A 27,032-nucleotide genomic window follows, 5' to 3' on the forward strand; every position below is an offset into this window, starting at 1 on the left:
CTGGGGTTTTGGAGTATTTTTTATGTGTTTGAGCATGTAAAAACCATATTCTGTTTATGAGAAATCTCAATATGCTATCTGGAGTACTCTCAAAGAAACTGGGGTGTATACATGGAATGTGAATAACCTGATTTCTATGTGCTCATGTAAACGCCGTATCCCGAATATAATCATAACCGAGATAAGCCTCATAAACGAGTTATTTATATACATGTAACCACAGTCAGTGATTGCCAAGTGTAGCACTGCATCCAGATCATTCCTGGCCAATATTTGTACAATTTTAGCTGCTCTCTTAAGATAAGTTAGTAGAAGAGCCTAAATGCACTTGAAAAAATAGATCTCTTAATAAGTCAGACTGAACCACCAGTAATATATATAGACTTTAATTCTATTATATCAAGAAGGAAATACCTCTTATCAAAATGGACTACCAGTGATAATGATGTGCCTGGAGATAAGGAAATTAATGGCATTATGTGTCTTTCCACTTGACCCTATTCTAATAATTGCTGGCATTTTAATACATGAATAAGAACTTCCCCTCCAAGGCATTTTAATTTCACTTGTAGCTTATCCTGAGAGAACAGTAACTATGGAGCAGGATTTTCTTTGGGAGGGGGGAGAACTAAAATTGGATCAAAGTTTCTCTTGTAAAATGCAGGTTCTGTAATGCATGTTCCTGAGTCCCTCAGAGGTTCCAGAAAAAAACATGCAACTGTTCAAACAGATCTTTACTTTTATTCTCAGGAGAAATGGGACCAGTCCTATCATTTGAACGTAGCTTATCATCACATGTTTGTAAAAAAAAAGTATGACTGACACACAGACACAGAGGAAGTGCTCACATTAACAATAGTAACACATCATCACATATCTGGGTTTCAGACATTTAGCTTTCTGAAAACAAAATCTATGCAAATTAAATGGCTAGACAGTAAAAGCATGCGCTCAAAATGTGCAGGCATGCATGAGCACTGTGTGCATTAGAAAGACAGCGTTGTCATATCTCTGTGCCTTTTTCTTTTTTTTTAACCTAACTGGAACCGCTATGACTTATGCACACGCTCATCTCAGCATCCTGTTCTGAAATAAGGAAGTTGGCCGATAGCTGAAGCTCAGTGTTGGTCTAGCTCTGCACCGCTACTGTTTGTTTCTATCTTGGACTGTATTTTGTTCCCTTTAGGTTTATTTTGAGGGTTGTGTTTTTTTTAAAGGAGGAATTAAGCAGGCTTCACACGTAGACTCAGCCATGGAGGTTTTCTCACTTGGATTTATACGTGTCACCTGAGTGTTTTTGTTAATGTCTACAGCCTCATGCTTCTCTCTCGCTCTGCTGTTCTTGCCTATTCTGGATTTCTGCATCTGTAGTGCCCCCTAAACCTTCTCACCTGCTCGCCCTTGGGCAAGACAAGAAACCGAAGAGGATCCCACCGCCGCCATCCAGGCCTCTGCCAGCTCCTCCTCCTCCGCCTAAACCAAAGCCCAGTCTAACTCCTCCTGGCTTGGGAACGCAGCCACAGAAAGAGGCCCAGAAGGTGGGACTGCTCATCGAGAGGTTCGAGAATTCAAGGTAAGAACGTCAGCAGGACATTTCATTAGAAATCTTGCTTGTCTTGCTCGTCACTTTCATGTTTTGCTCTGTGGTGGTTCAGAAATGTGTTGATTTGTGAGTCAATGTTTAAAGAGAAGTTTCATTACCTTAACCTGCTTCTCCTTTGGTGTGGTTTTTATTTTTTCACTTAAGGGTAAAATTTAAGAAAACCTGAAAAAAAACAAATATTTTCCCAGTAATAAAAGTATTTAAATTGCTTATTTGGCTATCATTGATAGTAATACTACTAAGTCCTTGGTTACAAATTGGCATTTGGTTTGTAATTTTTTATTTTTTTGTTCTTGTTTTCCGAGTACCATTACAACCATATCAACTGTTTGGTAGAGGCTTATATTTAAAAAAAAATAAAATTGATTTTTGTTATTATAGCCCCAAGGACATGAAATTCCATAGTTTTTTTTCTTAATGAGGACTTTAAAGGGTTAAAGCAGGCGTGATAGTGTTTTTTGTTTTCCCAGGGTCCCCATCCTGGGGGTGCTCCCACGGTCCCAGCTGCACCTGTGTCTGAGAATGGACACTGCGTCTGACATCACATCCCCCTGCGGCCAGGACACGACGGCGAAGGTCGCAGGAGACTCCTCCCCCGTGGACAAACTTGCACTTGGCACCTCCGAACGGACTCAGGAGGTTTCCGAACTTTCGTGTCTGGCTTCGATGCACATCGATGGCTCAGATGATGCCCCGCTGGATGACTGTGACATCACACACAGCGTTGGTTGCCTTGACGACGTGGAGCGGGAGGAGGGCTCCTCCCATGAGCTCCTGGACAATCCGGACTCCTCAGAGCAAAACGGGAAGATCCCGAACCGGGACAGTGGCATCGACAGCCCATCCTGCACCGCAGAAGGAGAGGTGTTCCCAAATGAGGACGCCATCGATGAGGAGGACCATTATGACAGCGTCACTGAGACAGAAAGTGTGTCCTGCTGCGTTACCCTGGGCAACAAGCGAGACTCAACGCAGGATGAGGACAGTGACTTGGATGAGGGGAGCAGTGGAGAAATACACTCTCTGACAGACGCACAGACTGGGTATCTGACAGACGCACACTCAGAGGCGCACAAAGTGAGTACATCGCATGCTTAAGCATCATCAAAGTCATAACCATAAACCTGAACGACCATAATTTAAAGTCTGAATAAACGCTCTGAGGTGGTCATTAGTGTCTTCCCACCGGTTCACATTTTAATTTATATTTCATGTTACATCATGATTTTGAGGAATTTTCACGGCATTTATAAATGAAGCACATCCTGCAAGTTGAAAAGCTTCATCTCAGACAGTCAGACTGCCTTTCATGTAGTGGAAAAAGTAGCTTGTGCCTATTATTATCTCAGCCTGGGTGAACAGTTTCAAAGAATACTTCTGCGTGAAACATTAGACACTGTTACAGCCTCGGTTTGCCGGTCATAAGTGACTGACTTGTATCTAAAAGCAGCTCTGCCGTTACATAAAAGGATGAATACCTGCCCAAAAGCTGTAACAAGAGCTTGTGATGGCTGCTAGATAAAAGAGTCCAGAGACAGATATCTTCCCACAGCTCAGCTAAAGTTTCACTTTTCTCTTGTCCTTTAGTTTGACTATTGATTGTAAACAACACTGATACCTCAAGCAGTGCACATACTATTCCTTCGTGGGCTTTATGTGCTGTGAATGTGTCCTGATATAAAAGTGTCAGGGCAAAGTCTTAAAAGGTAAATTTGGTAGGTTTTCTCTGGGACTGTATTTTCTTAATTTCTGGAGGTGATGACAGAAAGATGAAACAATGTCAAATGAGAAGAAATAGTTAAAACAACGAAACTCAGGGCAGAGTTTTCAGTAATGAAGCAGTCATGCAGATTAACACAGCTTTGCTATCATGGGTGTTAGCAGAAGATATCTCTCTCAGTGCTGTTTTAATGCTGCAAAACACACCCAAAGCTCACACTAACGCTTCATGAATGCACAAACGCGTCCTCCACTGACCGCCCACACCCTTGGTCTTTTGGGGAAAGGTATCTCTTCTCTCCAGTGCTTCCTGATCCCAACACTGCTGGGGACAGGAAGGGTGTGTTGTTATGTGTGCATGTGTGTCTGCATGAGTGTTTGTGGCACTCCAGCTGTCATGTTGATGGCTATGTAATAACAACCTGGTGTCACAGAGGATGTGGGTTGTCAGTGATGTGCATTGCAAGAGGTTAAGAGACTGAATTCTTTCTGCATACGATGAAAATTTTGAGTTTCACTTTGTTAGCATACTAATAACTGGTAATTCTAAAATTTTATGCAGTGCATGATCTGTAGTAAAAGTTTCACCCACCCATCTGTGCTGTGTGTGTGAATGTGCGTGTATGATAATGCAAGTGTGCGTGTGTTTTTGTTGGTGACAGTAGTTGTGAAACCCATGTTGTCGCAACAGGCTTTCGTGACCCCGCTGTGTGTTCTGTCATTCTTGAGATGAACTGTATCAGCAAACATCTTTTCTTATGTTTAATCATTCATCTTTTTCTATGTCATCTATCTTCAGTGAGTCATAACAAGAGAAAGAGACACGTCTTCATTTTCACCACGTTAGCTAATAACATTCACTTTGATGTTACCATGGCTGAAATAAACCCCTGACTCGAATAGAGCTTTGTGAATGTCAGTTTAAAATGATTGGCTTCAGATGCTGCTGACTGTTGCCTCAGCCGAAAGCACTGAAGGATAAGTCTGCTGGTATTTTATATATATTTTTTATTGTCAACATATCCAATGAAAAGAAGAAAAGCCACTTATTAATTAATCCTAGTGTCATCAAAGCCTGCTAATAGCTTATTTCTCAATACCATACAGTCATATAGTTGTCAGAAAACTGTTGCGCTGGCTTACACGATGTTCCTAGTGTTAGGGTTCGGTATTGTTTAAAAAGAAATGCAATTCCAGTACTGCTGTCAGTATCCTTAAAGTGATACTGATACTTAAAGGTAGAAAACTTAAAGGTATCGAGCACTGATACCTTGCCCTTAACACTGTAGTTTGAGATGCCCTTACATATACCATCCCATAGCACCAAATCCACAGTACAAAACTGACTTAAGTGATGTTTCCTAAAAGCTACAGTCCCCAGCTGTAAATTAGCAGGAACCAGCAGGAAATTAGCCCTTAAAACAATAAAATAATACAGTGAAACTGAGCTATTTATGAGGTTACGTTGAGGTTATGCATTTCAATAAGTGAGCTCATGTTTGGTCGTTTGACTCCATTATGCACCTTCTCCATTCATTGTGACTGCTTTCTATGAATCACTTAATTTATTTGTTTAAACTGTTAAAACAGTATTAATAGAACAGAGAAAAGAAAATATACGTTACAGAAAAACAATTGCAGACTTGCCATGCTTAAAGTTGAGAAAATAAGGACATCATATTGGAGCAGGCCTTTTACATCACATGAAGATATTCTATATATATATATATATATATATATATATATATATATATATATATATATATATATATATATATATATATATATATATATATATATATATATATATAATGATAATAATATATTATACTATTAAAAGATAAGTAGGTGTTGGAGTGTACTGCAAAGGGATTCAAGGAACCAGATATAACTAAAGACAAACACACAAAACAAATAAATAGCTACAAAAAGAGTAGCAAAAGTTTATCATAAATTTTTAAGTTGTTTATAATAGTCAGAGGTCAAAATGTCAGTGTTCAAGTCATCCATTTAATGTTGACCTCAGTTTCTCAACCTCTAAACTCATCATGACCTCATTAATCCTTTATTATTAACCTTATTTTTATTGCACTTTTCAAAAAAAGGACACTGTATTCTGTATTCCCTTTTTTATGTCCTCAAGCCTTTGAATGAAATGTGGAGGGCAGCCTTCCACGTAATTGTTAAGCAAACAAAGCAAATGTGAAGTGAATGAATATAATGCTTTTAATACTGCCTTCAAACAGCTTTGAATAAAACAGTATACAGGCCTAGCTAAACAAAATACTTTCAGTGATGAAAAATTGCCCTAAATAGCCAGTGATTACTTTGAAATTGAGCTCATAAATTTTATTTTAAAAGGACTTTGCTAGATAGTTTGCAGTGTACTGCATATGTTGGTTGACTGTGGTGAATAATACTTGTTGTGGAGCTTGTTTAACAGTGTAGACGGCAAAACGTCAGAGAGAGAGTTTTGTAATTTTAGTCAGATAAACCTATTTTATCAGTGTCTTATAATGTGTATATGCTATTATTGTTTTTTTCAAAGAATGATTTGTGGCTATTTTTAAAGTCTGCCTTGAAGTCTGGATGCTGGGAACTTGTCTCAATTAGTGAAGAACTGGCAGGTTTCCTCAGTAATATGACAGAGTGTCTGTTCACATGTTGTTATTTTTTTTGTTTTCCTGCCTCAGAAGTAATCCTTGGTGTCTGTCTGTTTCCCTCAGTGCTCAGAGACTCAGAAGCTCCTGAACATCGCCAAAGAGCTTCTCCACACTGAAGAGGCCTACGTCAAAAGACTCAACCTCCTCGACCAGGTAACGTTAGTTCCTCTGTGTCTGTTTTCCCGTCAGAGAGTTTGTGAGTGTGACAGTGTGTTTTGGATGCCTCTGGTCCAAATTTCAATCTCTTAAGTGTGCCAGCGGTCTTAGTGATTGAGATCAGGGCTGAGCTGGATTAAAACCAGCAACTGTGATCCACTGGACAACAAGCCCTTCCTCTGTTGACACGATTACTCAGAGCAGAGTAAGCACCATCATGTGAGAAACTCGTTGTGTGTGTGTTTTATATTTATACATGTGCAGCAGAAAGACCGCTTTGTCATCACAAAACTGAGCATGTACACCAAGAAAATGTGTGCCCACTGTATAAAGCAGCACATATTTTTGTGTGTGTGTGTGTGTGTGTGTGTGTGTGTGTGTGTGTGTGTGTGTGTGTGTGGTTGTGGGTGTAGGTATAGGTGTGTGTGTCATGACCACACAGTCCCCTCTTTCTCTCCTTGTATGATAATCCTGTAGATAAAAGATGTTTTCTTACTTTTAACTGGGTTTATAATTAGAAAGCTCTTTAAAAAACTGTTAAGGCTCAGTGATTCTGCCCAAACGTAGCTGTTTCGATGGAGTCATTGATAGAGAATCCTGCACAATACATTAAAAAAAATAATACTATAAACAATACACAAACATCATGGACAGGTTTTAGGCAGCACTTAATCTAGTTTTTTCATGTTGACTCTTTTGAATCAATCGCTACCGTCAAAAGATGTGACTCTTTGGAGCCTTAAACTCAAAATGACCAGAATCCAGATGCAACAAAAAGTCAATCTGGCAATAAGTCAAACAAAAATGTCAAACACTCGTTGGTTCTAGTGCAGTTAATGCAGTTAATATAAGATAGTCTCTGGGTTTTGAACTGCTGGATGGACTAAAGGAGCAATTTTGTCTTTCAGTGCTTGGAAATTATGATGAGCATTTTTTTGACATTTAATAGACTAAAAGATTTCATGAAAATAATTGGCAGATTAATAAATAATGAGAAATATCATTAATTGCAGCCCTGTTAGCACCAAGTTTAACTCCTCTCAAGGCTCTGACATACAAGGTTACTTTCCTGGTTGATCTATTATCAGCTATCTGCCATTTGGTCTATAAAAATATGTCATTAATGAACATAATCTTCCAAAGCACAGCTTAAAAAATATTCAAATTCCCTTTTTTATTCAATGAACAGCACAAAACAAATGTATTCAGATTACTCTCATAGAAAACAAAGAAAAGCAGTATCTATTTACATTTCAGTAGGTGCAACAATTTTTGTCATTTCCGCAAATGTTTATTTGATTTTCTGCAAGTATATGTGAAGATTCATAAACATACCTACTTAGATGTTCTCTGAATATTTCATTTGAACTTGGTTGAATGAATGGGTGAATTGTTTAAGTTCAGTTGAGAATATGTAGTTATGTTGATGATTTGTCATAAATATTTAATAGATAATCTGTATGCATCCACAGACAGAGCATAATGGTTGAATATCAGCTATTAAGCTGTTAAAATGTTACAAATACTCTATAAACTAAATGTAGTCACACTAAACAAAATGTTTTTTAAGTCATGACCTCCTGCACTCGGCTCTGTTGTGTGACCATCTCTCGTTTTTGTAAATGTGTGATTGTATATTTGTTCCAGCCTATTTTCAGCATCTATTTGTGTTCCCTCGTGTTTGTGATGAGAATTTACTCGCCGTGGTTGTGGCGTCTTCCTCTTTGTTCAGCTCATGTGGTACAGAGATGCACAGCTGCCCTATTACAGAGCAGATATGGTTTATTTGCTACCAAGGGCAGAGAACCCTCACAGTCAACTTCCTGTTTTTGTCACAGTACTTTCTCACAGCACCGGTTTCCATGGAAACTATAGTGTCAATCCTTTGCGTTGACTGGCAGGGAGGCAAAAGGGTAATGGAAGTGAAGGCTGGAGGGATTTACAACAGGAGTTATGCGATTACAAAAACAGAACCTGAACATTATATGACTGTCAGATTAGATTTTATTTAATTTTACTCTATGCTGTTAAATACTAAACTGCTGTAAATACTGCTATAAATACTGCTAAAATGATTAATCAAGAAGACAAAAAAAATAATCATTAACAAATCAATGAATCATTGAAATGAATTCTCCACTGTTGTTATTGCACTTCCACAAAGTTGTACAACTCACAATAGACCAAATCAAAATGTTTTTTTTTTTTACAATACCCTATGTCATGTACATAAAAACAGCAAGAAACAGCACTGAACAAATATTGCCTCAGTTGGTTAGTTTTTAGGCACCTGAAAAAATCAATATCAGTTTAAGTGTACACTATATTTAGAAAATTTTCAACGCTTTACCTTACTGACAGACAGCCCTTTCTGACTGGAAACTGAAGCCTTAAACTGAAAATGACCAGAATCCACTGCCAAAAACAGTAATTTTACTTTGCAGAACACTGAACACTGAGTCTACTGCTGCCTGAGTTGTGTGAGGTAGACAAAGGAAAATATTCAAATATTGGGTACACTTACACTGATATTAAAATTATTATGTGGCTAAAATACATTTTGCTGCAGTCCCCATTCACAACAATGCGCTTCTGAGTTCTGTGGTGGTAGATTTGGTATATCAAACATGATAGCAAAGCAACGCAATACAAAAAAATAAGCACAGTACAAACTTCAGTTAAAAAGCCTTTAATCTATAGGATTGCGTGTGCACACTCACTTAACTGGTTGCACCTGTCTAGTGCGACTCTGATTGTCTGACATCAGCTTTGGTATATCTGTGAGCTGCCACTTGTTTTTATGTCCTGATGAAGTTAGTTTAAACATGTAGGCGTCAAGGCCATTTATTAAAAGATCTGTCACTGTTGCAAAACAGTGTGGCACAGCATTTTTTTGGTTTTGACTTATTGACACAAGGTCAGTAGTATACAGCTGTTGAGGTGTTTTGTTTGTTTGTTTGGTACTTTAGGAATTTAAATCGGTATTGGGAAGAGAAAAAAAAGTATCATGACACCTTTACTCCTAAGTTGGAGATTGAAGCATTTGCATTTGTAAAGTAAAAAAAGTACCTTAATGTACTGAAACAGGCAGTACATGTGGCAATACTGTTAAAATAATTACTTATCGTCACTGTCAGGTGCAAACCTGGTATCTCCACATTTCACTAATTTCATTTTTTTTTTTGGTAAATTTATTCTATTTTGTCCCCAATTACGTCTGTCAGTGGGTTTTACCATTTGTCAACCAATAATGTATTTTAAAAAGCTTTTGTGTAAACTTCCTATCTCGATTGGATCCTTTTAAAAACACATCTTTTTTTTTATTCCTGAAAAATAGCAATTTTGGAGGTTTGCGCCTGAAGGCAGCATTATGTGACTTAATTAGTTGACATGTGAAAGCCACCTGAAAGTAAAAAAATAATAGAATCTAAAAAGAAATTAAGATAGGCTACTACTTCAGTTTTATTTTATTTTAATAAACTATTGTTTTCTTATGAGCTTCGGAACAAAATACTGTATATGACATTTAAAAATAAGATTTCAAATTACTGTCTCACTTCTTTTTTTTTTTATTGCATAGTTTATCTAGTTTGAATAAGCGCCCTATAATGCCACATGGGCAGTTAAGTTTTAGTATCTCGCTGCCGGTTGCACTCATGAAGTCAAAGCTGGAGGAAATGTTTATGTGGATGAGCAACAATGACGTGGAAACTTCTCTGTCAATGTTTACATGCCTGCTCCATGAGTAGGAGCCAGATTTGGGTGTTTTTGGAAACAGTTGCACGGCTGTTTGTATACACATGTTGTGTTTTTTTTTACCCTGCAGGTATTTTGCACTAAGCTCACAGAGGCTGGAATCCCTCAGGACGTGATTACAGGCATCTTCTCCAACATCTCCTCCATCTACTGCTTCCACGATAAGTTCCTGCTGCCTGAGCTCAAGACCCGCATCACTGGAGAATGGTGAGGAATTAAAACATGCCAGTTCAACAGATTTCCAATCTGCATCAGTGTGACGTCATTCTAGGGATGGTTTGGCTCTGTTTGTGGTCAGTAGGTGTTGGCTGTAAAACTGTGACAGCTGGGCAGTGGAGGGCGTCACTGTCAGGTTTTCAGTGGTGTCAGGTTGCTAAGTTGTAGCCTTTACAACTTCTGCAGCTCTGACACTCACAAAACCCCCCGTTTTGTGTGTGTCAGAGCTGCAGAATGAATGCATTTTCTGTCTTTTTTTCACAGTAAGCAGGAAATTTACCCCCAGTGTGCATTATTGTGCCAACATCAGCCACCCTTGGTAGATAATGACTCCTCCAGAGGGTTGTGTTCAGGGAAATCACCTGTCACATAATGATTCCCCTCACATTATTTCCTGGAACTCATTAAAATGTATTGGCTCAGACAGAAAGGCTTAAAAAGGATGCACACAGCCAGAAAAGTGCACCTTAGGAAGAAAGTCATAAAGGAGGATTAATTTGTGCAATTCCCCAATAATTTTCTTGGAATTGCATCTGTGGTAATATAACTTTTGATGGCCACTTTGTGTGTGAAATGTCAAGAAAAAAAATGTGATTGAATCAGCTGAAACAAACATTCAAGTAGCAACCTAACTTTACTGATTTGGAAGCAGGTTTTGAGGATTTTCCTCCTAATTAGAGTTGTTCTATAGCAAAACCAGTCTCAAAAATACTTCCAAAACTCCCAAAAATGCTGGATCTCATCAGCAAATACACTAGTGTACACAAAGATTCAATGCCATGTAATTTTAGGTAAATTTGGAAGTAGTTTCACGCTCTGGTAAAACTGCAGTTCTCCTGGGCTTCAGTTCTTCATCGCTCTAAAACAGCAGCTTACACAGCAAGTTGCGCCGTGCAGCCACTGGCAACTTCTGTTTTAGAGTGGTATAAAATAACTGATACCCGGTAAAAAGTTTAATGTAAGCAGTTGGCAAAATGTCAGACTAGATCATAAAAGAAAGTTCTATGGTGTTATGTATTTGTTCATGTTTTACAAAGGGTTTAACCCGAGCCGTGCCATACAAAAATCATTTCACATATGCACAGGGTTAGTAGGGAACAGCTATTCATTTTTTTCTTTCTTTTTTTACAAAAAAAAAATACACAATGATATGATCTACAAAGGATGATTAAGGCTATATTGGGGAACAAAAAGAAGATTACAAGAATTAAGTGTTAAATGTTATGTAATTAAATGTTAAGAGACTAAAGTCATGATATTACAAGAATAAAGTTGTAATTTTACAAGAAAAAGTTGTTATATTGGATTATTAAGGAAGTCACAGATTAAAGCCAAAAAGTGTAGTGTAAGTAAACAAACTGAGCTCCAGCCACAGAATCATTTTTTCCCCTGTCCATCAAATAGACCCACAGGACTGTATGAAAAATATGAACTTGTGAAGCTGTGGAAGAGAGCTGCACCTACTGTAAGATTTCGAATTTTGAATTCAGCCTTCAATTAATCCGTTTGTTTGTTGTGTTCACTGCAGGGACTCCAACCCTCGTATTGGAGACATCCTCCAGAAACTGGCTCCGTTCATGAAGATGTACGGAGAATATGTGAAGAACTTTGACCGAGCCATGGACCTGGTCAACACCTGGACACAGCGGTCTTCACAGTTCAAGAGTGTGGTCCAGAATATACAGGTGGGCTATAGGTGTCTCTGAATGTGTTGTTTCTTAATTGGATATCTCCTCCACTTTTATTATATTTCAAATCCAAAGATTTTTTTTTTTTACCAGTATTACATGCACAACTGCATGTATGGGAAAAATCTGGTTATACGTATCTTATGATTGGTTATTAAAAATAAACTCTCTTCTCTCTTCGTGGCCCTTTGCTGCGTGTCGTCGCCTCTCTCTCCCCCTTTAGCGCTGTCGTTCTGTCCTGTCCAGTGAAGGCAAAAATGCCAAAAAAAATCTTTAAAAAAATAATAAATAAACTCTCCCCATTTAACTACATGTATACAGGTTGTGGTCTAATGTAATAAATATTTGTCCCTGAATGAATGATCTGCACCACCTATCAGAATGACCTACTGCCAATTTAACTACATTTATACAGGTTATGGTCTATTCTAATAGATATTTGTACCTGACAGAATGATCTACACCACATTTAATGACATTACTATGACTTTGATATTCAACATGATATTGTACATGACATGACTCAATTTATAGGATTTTATTGCATCAGATTTGTTCATGTTTAATCAGTTGAAATCTGTCTTTGGTGTTTAAACCAACAGAAACAGGATGTGTGTGGGAACCTGACGTTGCAGCACCACATGCTGGAGCCGGTCCAGAGGATTCCTCGTTACGAGCTGTTGCTCAAAGACTACCTGAAGAAGCTGCCTGATGATGCTCTGGACCGAAAAGACGCAGAGAGTGAGACATTTGACCCACTTTTTTCACTGCGACACAGAAAAAAATCTTTTAGTTAAAGTTTCAGTCTTCCTGTCAACCTGTTTTTAAGTATAACTTTCACCTACAGTGCAAATGCCCACAAAGTTCATGGTTTTATGCAATTCTTTTTTTTTTTTCTTTTTTACAAAGTTTGACTGAAAATAAATTCTGGCATAGATTCTGTAAAAGATTTTGAAGCAAAATGTAAATATAAACATACATCATTACATGAAGAGTAAATCTCCCTTTACAAGCAGATTATTTTTATCCATTTTAAACTAAATAGAGGAATAAGAGATGTCTAGATGACAGTGTCCTCATTAAAATAAAGGGCACATTTCTGGGCTTGATTGGACTAGATTTCCATTGCAAATGTGAGAACTGCCATTCGGCTTAAAAGGATGCAGTAATAAGAGGTGGCATGAACACAAAAATCTCAATGAAAGGACCTGACAGGAGGCGCACCGATGCAGATTCACATTCCAGAAAGCGCAGGTGAAGCAAAGGCACGTCCGCTCGCGTTTATAATGCACAAATGAACATTTGTGTTCATCCTGAGTTACGTGGCTCAAGAGGAGGAGCAGAAAGTAGCAGGTATCGAGGAAAAATAAGTGAAACTGAAGCTCCTAGTCAGCTTTAAAAGACTGTCTGAGCTGTTTCATTGCAAGAGCCACTTTTGCTTCACTTCACCTTGATGTATCTGATCACATTTTGCTTGAGAATGCAAACCCTCTGTGGATTTCGCTTGTTGCTGCTTCACTTTTACACAAACCTTGTTAAGGAGCCATTTAATGAGATTTAGACTACTTTATGTGATGATTCATTGTTTCCTCAGTTCTCACTGATGCATATCACCACATTTTGTTAAGCTGTGAAATTTAATATATCGCATGTTCTAGATGAGATACAGATTAGATTAGATTTCTAAAAGTAACTTTCTTAGAACTGCAACAAACAAAATATGCATCAGAGTCACGGTTCTTTCATCTGGATGGGCCTGAAAATTCAGCTCAACTGACCTTTCAAATTCATTTGCTCTCAGAATTAATTACATTGACTTTGGAGGAAAAAAATAATTTGTGCATGCCTCCCTTAACAAACTCTTGATAATTTGAAGTCATGAGGATCACATTTAAATAGTCTCAGACACAGATAAGCAGTGTACCTGTGCTGTTTATGGTAAAGTGTTTTAAATGTTAAGGTTTAAACTAAAATAATTGTGTTTGATAGGAGTAAGGGGAAAAATCAATACAGCATAGTATCGTGATATTTGCAATATTGTACCAATACAGGAACACTAAGTATCTTTCTTGGTATGAATAATTAATATTGCAAATGCAAATTCTAATTTTGGTAGCCTACTAAAATAATAAAATCAATTACTTTTTCAGTCCACTAGATACATTTAGCTGCTGTAACAATGATTGTAGTAAGAAACTTTGAATTTAAAACTTTATCATATTAAATAGGACAGATGTTGACATTTTTTTCCTTTGGGGACATAACATACAGTTAGAAATACGGAAAGATGAATTGCAATATATCACAATATATATTATCGCAATACAGCATATCGCAACACGTTGAAAATCACAATAATATTTTATAGTGACCAAAGTATCACGTTAATATCATATCTTGGGGCTTAGATGATTCCCACACTTAGTGTTTGGGAAGTACTGAAAATATGACTGGATGAATCCGACTTGGATTATCCTGCATGAGTTGTGTGAGACTTTGTAAACAGATGTTTTGATATAGTATTGCTGTTCTCAAACCCAGACCCCTGAGAGTTTAGTTCATCAGGAATTTGTCTGTTTTGGGATTCTTCATGCACCTTGGAGGCTTGTGAGATATTAAACATAACACTGTAACTGTAACTGATATACAAACGGTCATTTGGGGAGTGAGGGATTCCTTTAACATTACACACCAACAAGAATAATTGTGATAAAATAACATATTCCTCTTTAAGTTAAAACAGATCTTGTGTTGTGTGGAGAGAGAAGTACGTCAGCCTCAGTAGTGCCCTCATTAGGATAACCAGATCATTTAATCTATCATGGAGATGATACCAGAACATCCAGTACCTCTCGTCTGCAGAGTGTGATGCTGTGTGTAGTTTCATCTCCTGAATAACAGAGACAGATTACACACTTTACGTTATTGCGTCTATCTTAAATCCCCCAAATTCCATTTTACGTGATCTTGTGTCCACCCACATCCGTGTTTCCATTTACCTTAGCATTAGCTTCACCACACTGTGGTGTTTGGAGTCTGTGGAGGAGTTTTTCTCTCATCCACTCCTGTTGAAAAGCAGTTAATCACAGTTGTTTTGGCCTCATTTCCTCCGGCTGTGTGTCTCTTCTGTTTATGTAGGCCATGATTAAGATGGCTGACTCAGGTGCTCACAATGCTTTCTGCTGGCTAAAAGCCAGTCTAATGCATGTAGTGTGTTCAGTGTTAAGCTTCTTTTCCTGATTCATTATATTCTATGGTTTGACATCTGTGACAGTTCTTATTTTTCAGTGACCAGCACACACAAAGAGAGATATTGATTAATATCTGGAGTTTTATACAGATTTACTCGATCTTATTTTGATCTCATTGTTGTTAATTCTGGATTTAATTCTAACATTTTATATGTGAATTCTTGTTACAGAGGCACTGGAGCTAATTTCGACTGCAGCTAACCATTCCAATGCAGCAATCAGGAAAATGGTAAGACTTTTCCTCGACACTCTTCTTCACTCTCTTTCTTCTTGCCGTCATCTCTTTCTAAACTCTTTTCAACACTCTTTCACTGTCTCATTGAGCTTTATAAAAAGCAGCTTATGTGTTACTCAACCAAAGAGTTGCTGATGCCGCTCTGTCAGCCAGCAGCATTGCATGTGTTCGTCTGAGGGAGTGAGCAAGATGGATTGGTACAGACAGGAAGTTGCTGTTTCCTGCCTTGAGTTTCACAGCTTGCGGAAGCCTGACATTTTAACACTCATCCTCTACATCTCTTTCCTCTGTCTGGCCTTCTTACTCGTATTTCTCACATCCTTTAAAACAACTCAAGCAGACAAATGCACTTGTGAATCAATAAAGAAATGTAATACCTGCTTTCCTGCCTTGCTGGAAAACACATGAATGAATTAGAGGCTTACCTCATAACAACATAACCCCCTCTGGTGGAGTTTTGTATAAAGCTCCACCTGTCGTCCCACTCTCAGGTGCCCTCTGTCCTCATCCTGCTGTTGCCTTGTGTTTTCAGGAGAAGATGCACAAACTGCTGGAGGTTTATGAGAGGCTTGGAGGAGAGGAGGACATAGTTAACCCGGCCAATGAGCTCATCAAAGAAGGACATATCAAAAAGATGTCAGCCAAAAATGGAACAGCACAAGACCGATACCTCTACTTGGTGAGAGGACTGAAAATTAGAGAAATATCAAACTGCTGAAGACTCTTTGTGAGCTTTGTATTTTTCATTTCACTCATCAGCTACATCCTCTGTCTCTGATCTAGTTTAACAATATGGTGCTATACTGCGTGCCTAAACTCAGACTGATGGGACAGAAGTTCAGTGTCAGAGAGAGGATTGATATCGCCGGCATGGAGGTGCAGTTCCGCCTTCTCATCCTGTTAGATGTATTTTTTTTCTTCCTCTGGCCTTTTATTTATTCTGGTGGCTGCAAATTCAATTTCCTTTGTTTCTTGGCCTCAGGTGCAGGAGAATGTGAAGCAGAACCTTCCTCACACGTTTGCCATCATCGGCAAGCAGCGTTCACTGGAGCTGCAAGCAAGGTACGGACACTTGAATCTACAGACTGAAGTGACGTTAGAAGATTTGCTGTTAACTGTTTAAAATGCACTTATTCCTATGGAGCCCCTAAAGTGTTTAATAACACTTTAGCAACTCCATAAATAAATAATATAAAAAATACATATATCATATATAATATGAAAACTGAAGCCTAAACTAAAGATAAACTTTTTACCAAAAATATAATATTCATATGTAACCCATTTGTAATCACAGACATTTTGATTAGTAAATCTCATTTAATTACATATTTTTTCTCAGTAACTGTAACAGATTACAGATGCATTTATTTTAGAATTTAATTACTTAACTCCATTACATGTAACTAGTTACTCCCCAACACTGCTAGCCAGCGACCTCAGCTGGTTCAGATTATAATTATTTCTCTTATTTATTTTTATTTTATTTCTTTGTCATGCTAGCACTGTTTGGGGTGAATGTTTGAATAGTCCAAGCCATTTCGACGTGATTATTTGTATTTTTTGTGGAGAAAAAATAATCTCATGATCATTTTTATTTGCTTTACAGGACAGCAGAGGAGAAAGAAGATTGGATTCAGGCAAGGATCACACACATGCTCTCGCATAGATACAGCCGTACACCACCCACGCACATATGCACACACGTCTCAGTCTCTCATGAGCACATGTAACATTTTGGGGCCCGTGCCTTTTCTGTTTTATTAGAGAATGGAATTAGCAAACATATCCTCCCTGCACTCATTCAGTGTGTTTGGGAATTATATTCTCTAATAAAGCTGCTCATTATTGCTCATTTAGCCCATTACAGCAGAGTAAAGCTGATTAAAACATTTTGCAGGCTACAAGAGGGGGGCGGACGTAGTACAGAGGAGGTTTGGGAGGTTTAACGTGTGTTTTTAGTGTGTGTGTGTGTGTGTGTATGTGTGTGTGAAAGAGAGGGTGAAATGAACAGACGGAGCATTCAGAAAATAGTAGTGTAATGACACTTAGAAAGATTTTGGAGAGAGAAGAAATGTACGCAGTGGTAGCCAGGCAGTTGTCTGGACTCTGCTGTCTGTTAGGCTTTAGCTGTAGGACCATGATGCTTTGGAGCTGTGATGTCATGCTGTTGTCATTCATTTGTTGCGTGGTCAGGCCTGACAGCAAGCCACACACACTGTCTTTGTTCCCCAATCAGGCAGGGAAAGGAAAGTTGGCTTTCTGTCTCCCTTCATCTTCCCTATTTCACTTTAGTCACTCTAATCCATTTCATCATGCTGTCATTGTGCAGTTTCGCATATTTAGTTTGACCCTTGTCTCAGGACAAGCACAAAAAGGATAAATGCATTCAAATAGGGATGTGTCTCATCAGTAATCCTTCTCTTTTTTTTTCTCCCTCTTCCTAAATCTCTTCTGACTCTCAGGTGATCCTGGCCACGATTGAACGGCACAAACAAAACAGCGAAACATTCAATAAAGCTTTCAACAGCTCCTTCTCCCGAGAAGATGACCACCCTCCTGAGTCACCGGTCAGTCTCACTCACCCACCCATAATCAATCACCTCATTGATCAGTCAATTAGTGGCTCATCCTGTGCAATGAATCAGGGGAGGCTTGCGGTACACCAAACAAGCTCGTCATAGTCTGGTCTTTGTCCGCCTGAGCAGCTCTCCCATCTATGGACATGCTACTATCATGCACACAAAACACATACATAAAGAGGCTCTTTCTTTCCATCACTGACAGTTGCACACGTAGCGTCTGTGAGTCTCGTCTCGCAGAACTCTCTCATGACCTAATAGGGAAAGCCCAAGTCAAAGTGTATACAAAACTCTTATGGATCTGCTTTGACCCACTTTGGGCCGGCTGGAGCTGGACGCTGGCCAAACGTAACTTGACACGAGTCAGAGGAGTCCAGAAGGATCAGACTGACACCTAGTGGTAGAGATATCTGACTTCAGACAGGAGCTGCTGGTGCTCAACATGTGTTTTACCTCTCCTCAGGGTCCCTGGTGCAACACATCCATTGACTCAGACAGTGAAAGACTGCATGAAAGGGTAAGACACTATAATATTTACAGTATATTAAACAATTTTCATCACCTGGCATACTGGTGACACTTTAAGGAGTATTGATATGGCGAGGTTATCCAGTAGTGGATGAAGTAAAGTAAATGAGTAAATGTAAAGAGGTCTTAAATGAATTCAGTAGAAGCTAAAGTAACCTATGAGAATATCACTTAATATCACTTATTTACTGTGCTTACATATTAAAAGTAATTTCATGATATTAAATTACAAGTAAATGCAAAACTACAAGTAAATGCTGTTAATAAAAGCAAGCAGTCAGAATTTTAAGAATTGTGAAGTTTATTTATTTGTAACATGTACACTACCTTGGGTACATTACATTTGAAGAAACAAAAGTCTTTTTCACAACCTACAGGGTGTAAAGAACAAAATCCAGTTCTTCCTTTCTTCCCACTCCCTCATTCTTATATATATCCCTTCCTTTTTCCATCCTTCTCTACTATGTAGTAAGAAACTAAGATGTTTAGGGGAAATGTAGTGGAGTAAAAGTATACATTTAAGGAAATGTAGTGGAGTAAAAGTTGACAGAAATATGAAAACTAAAGGAAAGTACAGATTCTCTCAAAAAATACTCAGGTACAGTAATGATGTATTATTACTTTGTTACATCGCTAGATTACTAGTTATTAGATTACACATCTCTATAAGGACTATGTCTGGGAATATTTGGTACCCTTAAGCAGAGCAGGTTACTCCAGGCCAGTAATTATCTATGGGCCCCTATTGTCTCCCCATTTCTCCCACTTGTAGATTAAGCAATAGCTTCTCTCGAAGGCAGTGGGTTAGCATAGATTTGTAAATGTGTCAAAAAGTCATTTAAATACTTTTTTTTTTTTACCAAAGTTATATATTTAACCTATTCATTCTTGTGATTGTGACTGGTATACAATATTTTTTCTCAAAACACAATAATTTTGAGCCCCTGGTATGATAGTTTAACATTTCTAATCTGGCAAAACTGCATCCATCTGGCCTCCATTGTCTTTAACGGAGGGACAGTGTGTCTCTGTGGGTGTCAGTCTGTCTGTGTCTCTGTTAATAGAAAGGAGAAATGGAAGACATGCAGCAGACAAACAAAGAATGAAGCAGAACGAGCTGTCAGACATTCCTTTAGTTGTGCTGAAAGTGAACAGACCGAAGACCTTGACACATGACTCCTTTGTTTTTTTTAATGTTTTTCAGAAGAGTTCCAGGAAAAAAGAGAAAGAGAAGCAAACGTGTAAAGGCTGCAACGAGAGCTTCAATTTCACCAAGCGCAAACACCACTGCAAGTCCTGTGGAGCGGTGAGCACAGATGGAACAAGAGCAATGTAGACATTGTTTGATAGAAATGAGAGGATGGAGAGAGAGAAGTCGGGAACAAGTGAAACATTTCTTTCGGACAGTTAACTGTTTACAACTGAGCGGCTTCTCAACGCCATCTCTCTTTCTCTCTCTGTCCTTCTGCAGGCCATCTGTGCAAAGTGTTCAAAGACCTTGGACAACAAAACGAGCCGAGTGTGCCCAGAGTGTTTCGAAGCCAGCCTCAGCCTGGAGACTCTAGGTGTTGGTGAACAGAAAAGGAAAGCTGCGCCCGAGGTGAGACAGACACTCGGAGACTAACAAAAATAACGACACACACACACACACAGAAACATTTAACAGCATGTGCATAATGATTTGTTTTTCTGCCTCAATTCATGCCAGTCCAGTGAGATCCATGTCTCCCAGTATGCCAGCAGTCAGTGTCAACCAGGGTTCAGCAGCCAGACTGCACTGCTGGCAACAAAAAGAGAGAAAGAAGCACAGTCGTTTACTCACTGAGTCCAGTGCACACTTTCTGTTGAACACTGAAGTCACTGTGTTGTCTGAAATCACTGCACACACACACATAAAACACATTGTGCACATGCAGTACATGTGCATTTATGAATGATTCACACTGAAAGATCAACTAATCCCTCTCTGCTGACTAATATCATAATAAGATCTCAGCTTAACAAGGACCAGTCGTCTCCGCTGACTCCACAGTCTGGATGCTTTGGGTGTCTGTATGTCTGTCTGGGTTGTTGTGGACAGAGGTATAGTCGACTCTGGTTATACAAAAAAGCTGACAAGCATACTAACAATTCATATATTGTTTACATTGTCATTGAGGCCGTTTTCCCAGTGACAAAATGCCAAAAAAAAGTTCTTGCAGTATGATTAGTCACCACATGGGGGAGCTCTAGGCCATACAAGGATTAGACAAGGGGCAGCAGGAGCTTGAACACCTGTCCATGTACAAATCTCACTGTGCCCTACATTGTCATTATGTAATGGTGAACAGCGAAAGATCTGCACTGTCAGTTGCTCATCAAGCTCAAATCCCCAGAATATGATCCAGATGGATTTCAGTTATAACTTTACTCATATCAGTAATAATCATAATAAACTTTATTCTGTAGCACCTTGCAAAACAGGGTTCCATGGTATTTTATACATTATATAACAGTGAGTGGTCTTTTTTTGTGTATTCTTATATATTTTTGTATCTTTTCAGAGACAGACATCTTTAACAGGGGAGAACTGCCTACTGTGTGGCCACCTTCAGGTGCAGGAGAAAGGGAAGAGCTGGTCCAAAATGTGGGTGGCTGTCACCAAGGCTGAGCCGCTGGTGCTGTACTTGCAGAGCAGTGGACAGGTACGAGTTCACACACACACACACACACACACACACACACACACACACACATCTGGAGATCAGATAATGATCCAGCTGTTATCAAACATTCCACCTTTTTAGCAGATTCAGTATTTATATGTTTTCAATATTTATACCCTACCTTTTCTTTATTTTTTCACAATAGTCATCATTTACATGTGGTTCCTCTGTTAGGTAAAGCATTATACAAATAAAGGACAATAAATATTACACACAAGCTGTTTTAATTTGGGCAAGTATTTTAGATATGTGGTTAGTATTAAAATGAAAATTTGTATTAGTTTTAGTCATCTTTATCATTTATGGTTTTATTCCAGTTTTAGTCAACGACAACTCAGAGTATTTCAGTCGTAAGAGAAATTCATTACATTTTATCAGCTTTTAGTTATTACTTATTTTCAAAATGTTTTCTCTTTTTAATTCAGTTAGACTGTTCGAAATTGGAATCAAGGTGACAAGTGGTGGCAGTCACATTGACTTAGCAAATTATTATTGTTTACATTACGGTTAGCTAATTTAGCATGGCATAAACAGCAAGGTGGTGCATCTTTAAGCATCTTTTAAGGTTGGTTATACTCTTCACACCAAACATGTAGTCACAGTGTTTCTCCTGTGACTACCGTGCATGTGTTTTCTTTTGTCCCTTTCCTTTCTTTTATTCTGATCAAACCCTTTTTGCTTTGAGGTTATAATGTTGTCATTAACTTGCTGTCTGGTTTGGACATCGTGTGTATGGCGGAAATTTGCACACATCCCGCAACCAATTCAACTAATGACAATTTTATATTTTGACAAACTAGACTCATAATTGGAGGTTAATTATATGCAATTTGAATGTCTAATAGCCTACTACTAACCTTTTAGTCATCTCTCTTCAACAAAAACAAAATGCATATTTTGCCCTTTTTCTGAATAAAAGATCTATTTTAGCTTGTCAGTGTCTCATAGTCACAGAGAAATGTTGACAGTTTTGTCACAGTTTTATTATTGAAAATAACTCTGCATACAGGTTCCTCCACATGGCCACATAAACAGTGTGCCTCCATCATCTCTTGTATATCCTCTGACCCTCCTGCACCCGTCTGGCCTCTCTATACGTCCTGCCTACTTCCTCCTTGTGAATCAGGACATATGTACAGAGTAGCACTCGGGCACATCAGTGAGCATGTGTAAGTCAGATCTATCCAATCCTGCCTGTGCCAGGTTGTCTGTACACTGTCTGTACTCTGTAGATTTGGGCCAGGAGGATTTGGTTGTCCTGAATCTGACCTCAGGTATAGCTGCTGCTGCTATCGGTGAAGCTGCTCCACTGTGACATGTTTGCATTGACCAGATGTAGCAACACTTTGGATTTAACGTAGTTCCTTGAAATCTTGGCTCTGTCTGTACGTAGCAGTAAATCTTCTCTGGACATCTCAAGGAGATGCATCTCAGAAGTGGTTTACATGGCTGCTCTAAATGAAAAGATTGCCAAAGCAATCATGTTTGGGACTACACTAAAGACTATCATTCTGTCATTCATGGCGGATGACCCAGAGGGGAAGTCGGCCTGTTAAAGCCTCCCCCGGTTTCATTTCCAAGACTAATATCCCAATCCCACCGCAGAAAGCTGCCATTCCAAAGATTAGGATTAATGGGAGTTGGACGAGCGTTTCCTGATTATACAGAAAGAAAGAGGGGGAAGGGAAAGAAGAGGGTTTACTATATATGCCTGGTGGAATATATTCTCCTGCAACTGAAGAGACAAGCTGTGACTTACTGTATTTTTTCCTCTTGACTCAACAGAAACATAATTTTAAAGGTCCAGTGTGTAGAATTTAGGGCGAGATATTGGCAGAAATTGAATATAATGTAATGTATGTATGTTTTCTTTAGTGTTAAATCACCTGAAAAGAGGAATTGTCATGTTTCCATTACCTTAGAATGAGCTGTTTATGTCTATAAAGAAGCAGTTCCTTGTCCACAGAGTCCACTATGTTGCACAGCCATCTTTCTATGGTAGCCCAGCACTGACAAACCAAACACAAGCCCATCTGTAATGAGCAGCGCCAGAGTTACACTGATTTGTAACACGAAATTGCTTTATTGAGTGTCTTTACCGGTTTAAATCACTGGGTCAGTTTGTTTTGGAGAGGAAGAGACCTCTGCAGATAATTCAGTTTCTGATGAAAACCTTCCCAATGCCTGGATCTTAAGTTATCGGAGAAAATAAATGACCGCACATAAGCATGTGTTGGACGAGCCGCCCACAACAACATGCCAAACAGTGTCTGAGAAACACTGATTTGTAAAGTGAAACTACTTTATTCAGTGCTTTTACCGGTTTAAATCACCGGGTCAATTTATTTTAGAGACCTCTACGGATAATTCGGGTCTTGATTACAATCTCTTGAACATCTGGATCAGCAAAAGGTGAGCACACAATAACTTATCAGGAAAAAAGGGGTGAGCACACAATGTGGTGGATGGGCCGCTCGCAGCAACATGCCAAACAGCACTAGAAATGCATTATTCAGTGTTTTTGGTGGTTTCAATCACGGGGTGCATTTGTTATAGAGAGGAAGAGAACTCTGGCTGTTTTGGCTTCCAGTGGAAATCTGGATCTTGAGTAATCAGAAAAAAAGGTGAACAAATATTACAATTTAATGGATGATCCACCAGCAGTGACATGCCAAACAGCGTTAGATGTACACTGATGTGTAACTTTAAACAGCTTTATTTTGTGTTTTTAGGTGTTTAAATCACCTGGTCCATTTGTTTTGGTGAGGAAGAGACCTATGCAGATAATCTGGCTCCCAATGATAAACCTTTTGAGCAATTAACACAGAAGGAATTCAAGTTGCAAGAAGTTTTAGCCAGTTCCAATCTGAAATCCTCACTCCAAAATGAAACTTACCACCCCCACCCAAAATGTTACACACGTCACCAGACTTGTTTTATTTATTTATTTATTCATTTATTCGTTTATTTATTCATTTTTTCACTGATTTCTGCAGGACTCCAAGGGGGCGAGGGCGGTGCCTCTCCCTGGGTTTGAAGTGAGCATCATACCACCGTCAGGAGGCGAGAAGTCGGAGATCAAACACTCGCTCCGGCTCAGTCACAACCAGCAAACTTTGCTCTTAAGTGCCCAAGATGCAGAACTTCAGGCCAAGTGGGTGGACGTCCTGTCCAAAGCTGCCCGCGGAGAAATGCCCGCAGATGCATCGACGAGCCTGACTGAACACAGGAAGAGCCAGTAGTGGTCATGTCGGAGCCGCAGGACTCAGTCCCTCCTCCCTCCTTCTCCTGTGTATAGAGCACACATTACTTGAATTCACTTTACCTTGGCACTTTTTGTTTTTTTGTTTTGTTTTTTTCCCCTTTTAAAAGGACCACTCAATCCTTCCTATGCCACTTCAATCTTTTCCTCATGACCACACAGCTCCTTCTCTCTGTATCCTCCTGTCTCACAGAAAAACGAGGATTATACTATCAAGCCACCAACGCCACTGTATGTGTGTGTGGTTCAGATATTTTAGTGTTTTCAAAACGCCTGAGATGTTTTATTTGTAATATAGCTGAAGGTTCCTGTATGATTTCTGTTTTTTTAAAAGATGAAGTTTCTTGTACATTACGCGGCTGTGTTGTGAAGCATTAAATCTTATGTGTCTGTCTTTCCATATGTGTGAAAGTATGTATGTGTGTGTGTGTGTGTGTGTGGGTGTGTGTTTGAGTGCGAGTTCCCTCCTGTGTTTAAGTATTGAATGTTAGTGTAAGAAACCTGCACCACCTCTCTGTTCTCTTCACTCCTGGTGGGGACACAGTGGCAGTTCAGTGGGTATTGTACAGTATGTATACTATAGTGCGATGTAAGGAAACAAAGAAAAAAATAAGACATTTTAACTTAAGACACAGATGTGTACGCTTGTGGCTGGCCACCTGATGCTCCCACTGTCCGCTTCCATCTTACAGACCCTCTCTTTAACACTTTTCTCATCTATAAAGGTAGCAGCTCCCTCCTGTCATTGTCTTTGGACTCTCTAATCTTATCCACCTCATTTCCACTCTGTCATGATTATGACTCATGCAGATGCGAGTACACAGCCAGAATGAGATCAAGTGGCCTCGATTCTGACGTCGTGCTGCAGGTTCAGTCCCTCAATATCTCTACTTGTACCTAATAAATCATTTCCATATACTTCTCTCCTTGCATAGCAACCGTCTGCCTGCTTCTCTCCCTTTGGTGATGTGATGGAAACCAAGTACTGTACTGTAAAACTGTTCTGCCTTGCCCCTCGTACCCTGCTCCTGTATCAGCCACCAGCCTTTAAGCAAAAGTAGCAAAAAAAAACTTGTCATTGGATCTCTTTGTGCATGTAAACTCACTCATATTTATGTACCGTGCTCTGAAATCTTGCCCCCTGTCCCTCTTTTTATGCTCCAGAATTCATTCTTGTCGTACTGTAAGTGAGCAGCAGTGTTTTTAAACATGGATTGTGCACAGTGGAAAAGCAGTCGAGCATATCATCAATAAACAGACATTGTGATTCATTCAGTACCACGCTGTCCAACAAGATCTTGCGTGTGTTGAGTTTCTGTCTTCAAATATGTTTGTTGTTTTGTGAAACGCACACACTGCAGCTGTTCTTTCTTCAACAGGGAGGGAAAATTAATCTCAGACAGGCATGAACTGATGTTCATTCACTCTAGCAACTGATCTTGTATTGATATCCCACACAAAACAGCATATGAAATAACGCCAGCAGATATTTGACTAAATATGCTGATGGGATATAAGAGGATTAATGACCATGTGGCGTTACTGTATTTCTGCAAATGAATTTCAGTGCGCATGTATAGCAGTACGTGTCATCTAGGGTTACCATACTGTAGTTTTAGTTCACATTCACTTCTCTTTTTCAATTCACTTCCATATCAAGTATATTCTATTAGTCTCTCTTTGAAATTTGCTCTGTAATAGTAGAAGGCCATACCAAAAAAACAACAATATCTAGTCACCGATCACAATATCAATATAATATAGATATATATTGCCTTAATCCAATAGTTCCTAAAATATTTCAGTGTGGACCAAAGTAGTGGACCAACAAGCAGACAGACAATTCTTTCCCTAGAGCCATGCTGCGAGCATGAATAATGAAAAATGGATGAAAAATAGTTTTTTCAGTATAAATTTGGGCCTTTCCACCTCCCTGTTTACTGTTTTTCATGCTCAACTCTTGTCAGCTGCAGTTGCTTTGGCTCAGTTTTCTTGCTGGCGTGTGAGTGTGTGTTTTGTGAGTCCTTTGATATGGATTCAAACTGCTAAACAATATCTATAGCAACCATGAGAACAAAAGTCTGCATAGACATGAGGTCGATAACACAGCAACTTTTTCCCTTAAAAACACATTGCCTGTTGTGTGCAGCAGCTGAGCTGTCACCATGAGAACATGAGAGCTGCACTGAAACTCCCTGAACTGTGATGACTCATAACAAGCTTCTCAACATGGAAAGCAAAGCAGGCAGAGCACTTTATGGTCATCTCATTATTGTTTCAATCTGAATGAGAAGATAATGTTTCCAGAGAACAACACACTGTAAAATCTGACATGTTGATCTTACTTAAAATAATCTTGGAATCTTGGATTGCCTTGAAAAAGAAAGTAAGTTTAAGTATTCATCTTAATTGATGTTTACGTTATATCTACTTGTTAGCTTTACTTAAAATCTAGCTCCATATAGACCTACTTACTTTGAGAAGTTGCTGCAATTTAAAAATGACAACCCTGTTCTATCTAAGTGTTTGCAACTTCAGTAAACCAAGTTAGTCTGACTTATCATGATCATCACAAAGTGGACTTTTCCAATGATGAAGTTAGGAGATCTACAAGGTTTGTTTACTTAACATGTTTTAAAAAAAATACTAATTAATAATAAAATAAAAG

At 38.8% G+C, this 27,032-nt stretch overlaps 1 protein-coding gene across 2 annotated transcripts in view; it reads left to right on the forward strand.

Moving 5' to 3' along the window:
• Positions 1-25,660, forward strand: part of fgd (faciogenital dysplasia) — a 71,284-nt gene extending 45,624 nt beyond the window's left edge. For both annotated transcript variants that reach the window (XM_042491545.2, XM_088082014.1), the window contains exons 3-19: positions 1,372-1,573; positions 2,074-2,680; positions 6,049-6,138; positions 9,968-10,104; positions 11,642-11,798; positions 12,404-12,542; positions 15,223-15,281; positions 15,820-15,966; positions 16,071-16,163; positions 16,270-16,349; positions 16,897-16,927; positions 17,753-17,857; positions 18,333-18,386; positions 19,602-19,703; positions 19,869-19,997; positions 20,941-21,081; positions 24,099-25,660. In XM_042491545.2, the coding sequence (XP_042347479.1) occupies positions 1,372-1,573; positions 2,074-2,680; positions 6,049-6,138; positions 9,968-10,104; positions 11,642-11,798; positions 12,404-12,542; positions 15,223-15,281; positions 15,820-15,966; positions 16,071-16,163; positions 16,270-16,349; positions 16,897-16,927; positions 17,753-17,857; positions 18,333-18,386; positions 19,602-19,703; positions 19,869-19,997; positions 20,941-21,081; positions 24,099-24,344 (2,519 nt within the window). In that variant the 3' untranslated portion in view covers positions 24,345-25,660. The remainder of the gene's footprint in view (positions 1-1,371; positions 1,574-2,073; positions 2,681-6,048; positions 6,139-9,967; positions 10,105-11,641; positions 11,799-12,403; positions 12,543-15,222; positions 15,282-15,819; positions 15,967-16,070; positions 16,164-16,269; positions 16,350-16,896; positions 16,928-17,752; positions 17,858-18,332; positions 18,387-19,601; positions 19,704-19,868; positions 19,998-20,940; positions 21,082-24,098) is intronic.
• The last annotated feature ends 1,372 nt before the right edge of the window (positions 25,661-27,032 follow it).

Source organism: Plectropomus leopardus, chromosome 9 (genome assembly GCF_026936395.1).
Source record: "Plectropomus leopardus strain MGB_pleo_1.0 chromosome 9, ASM2693639v1, whole genome shotgun sequence".
Taxonomy (NCBI): Eukaryota; Metazoa; Chordata; class Actinopteri; order Perciformes; family Serranidae; genus Plectropomus; species Plectropomus leopardus.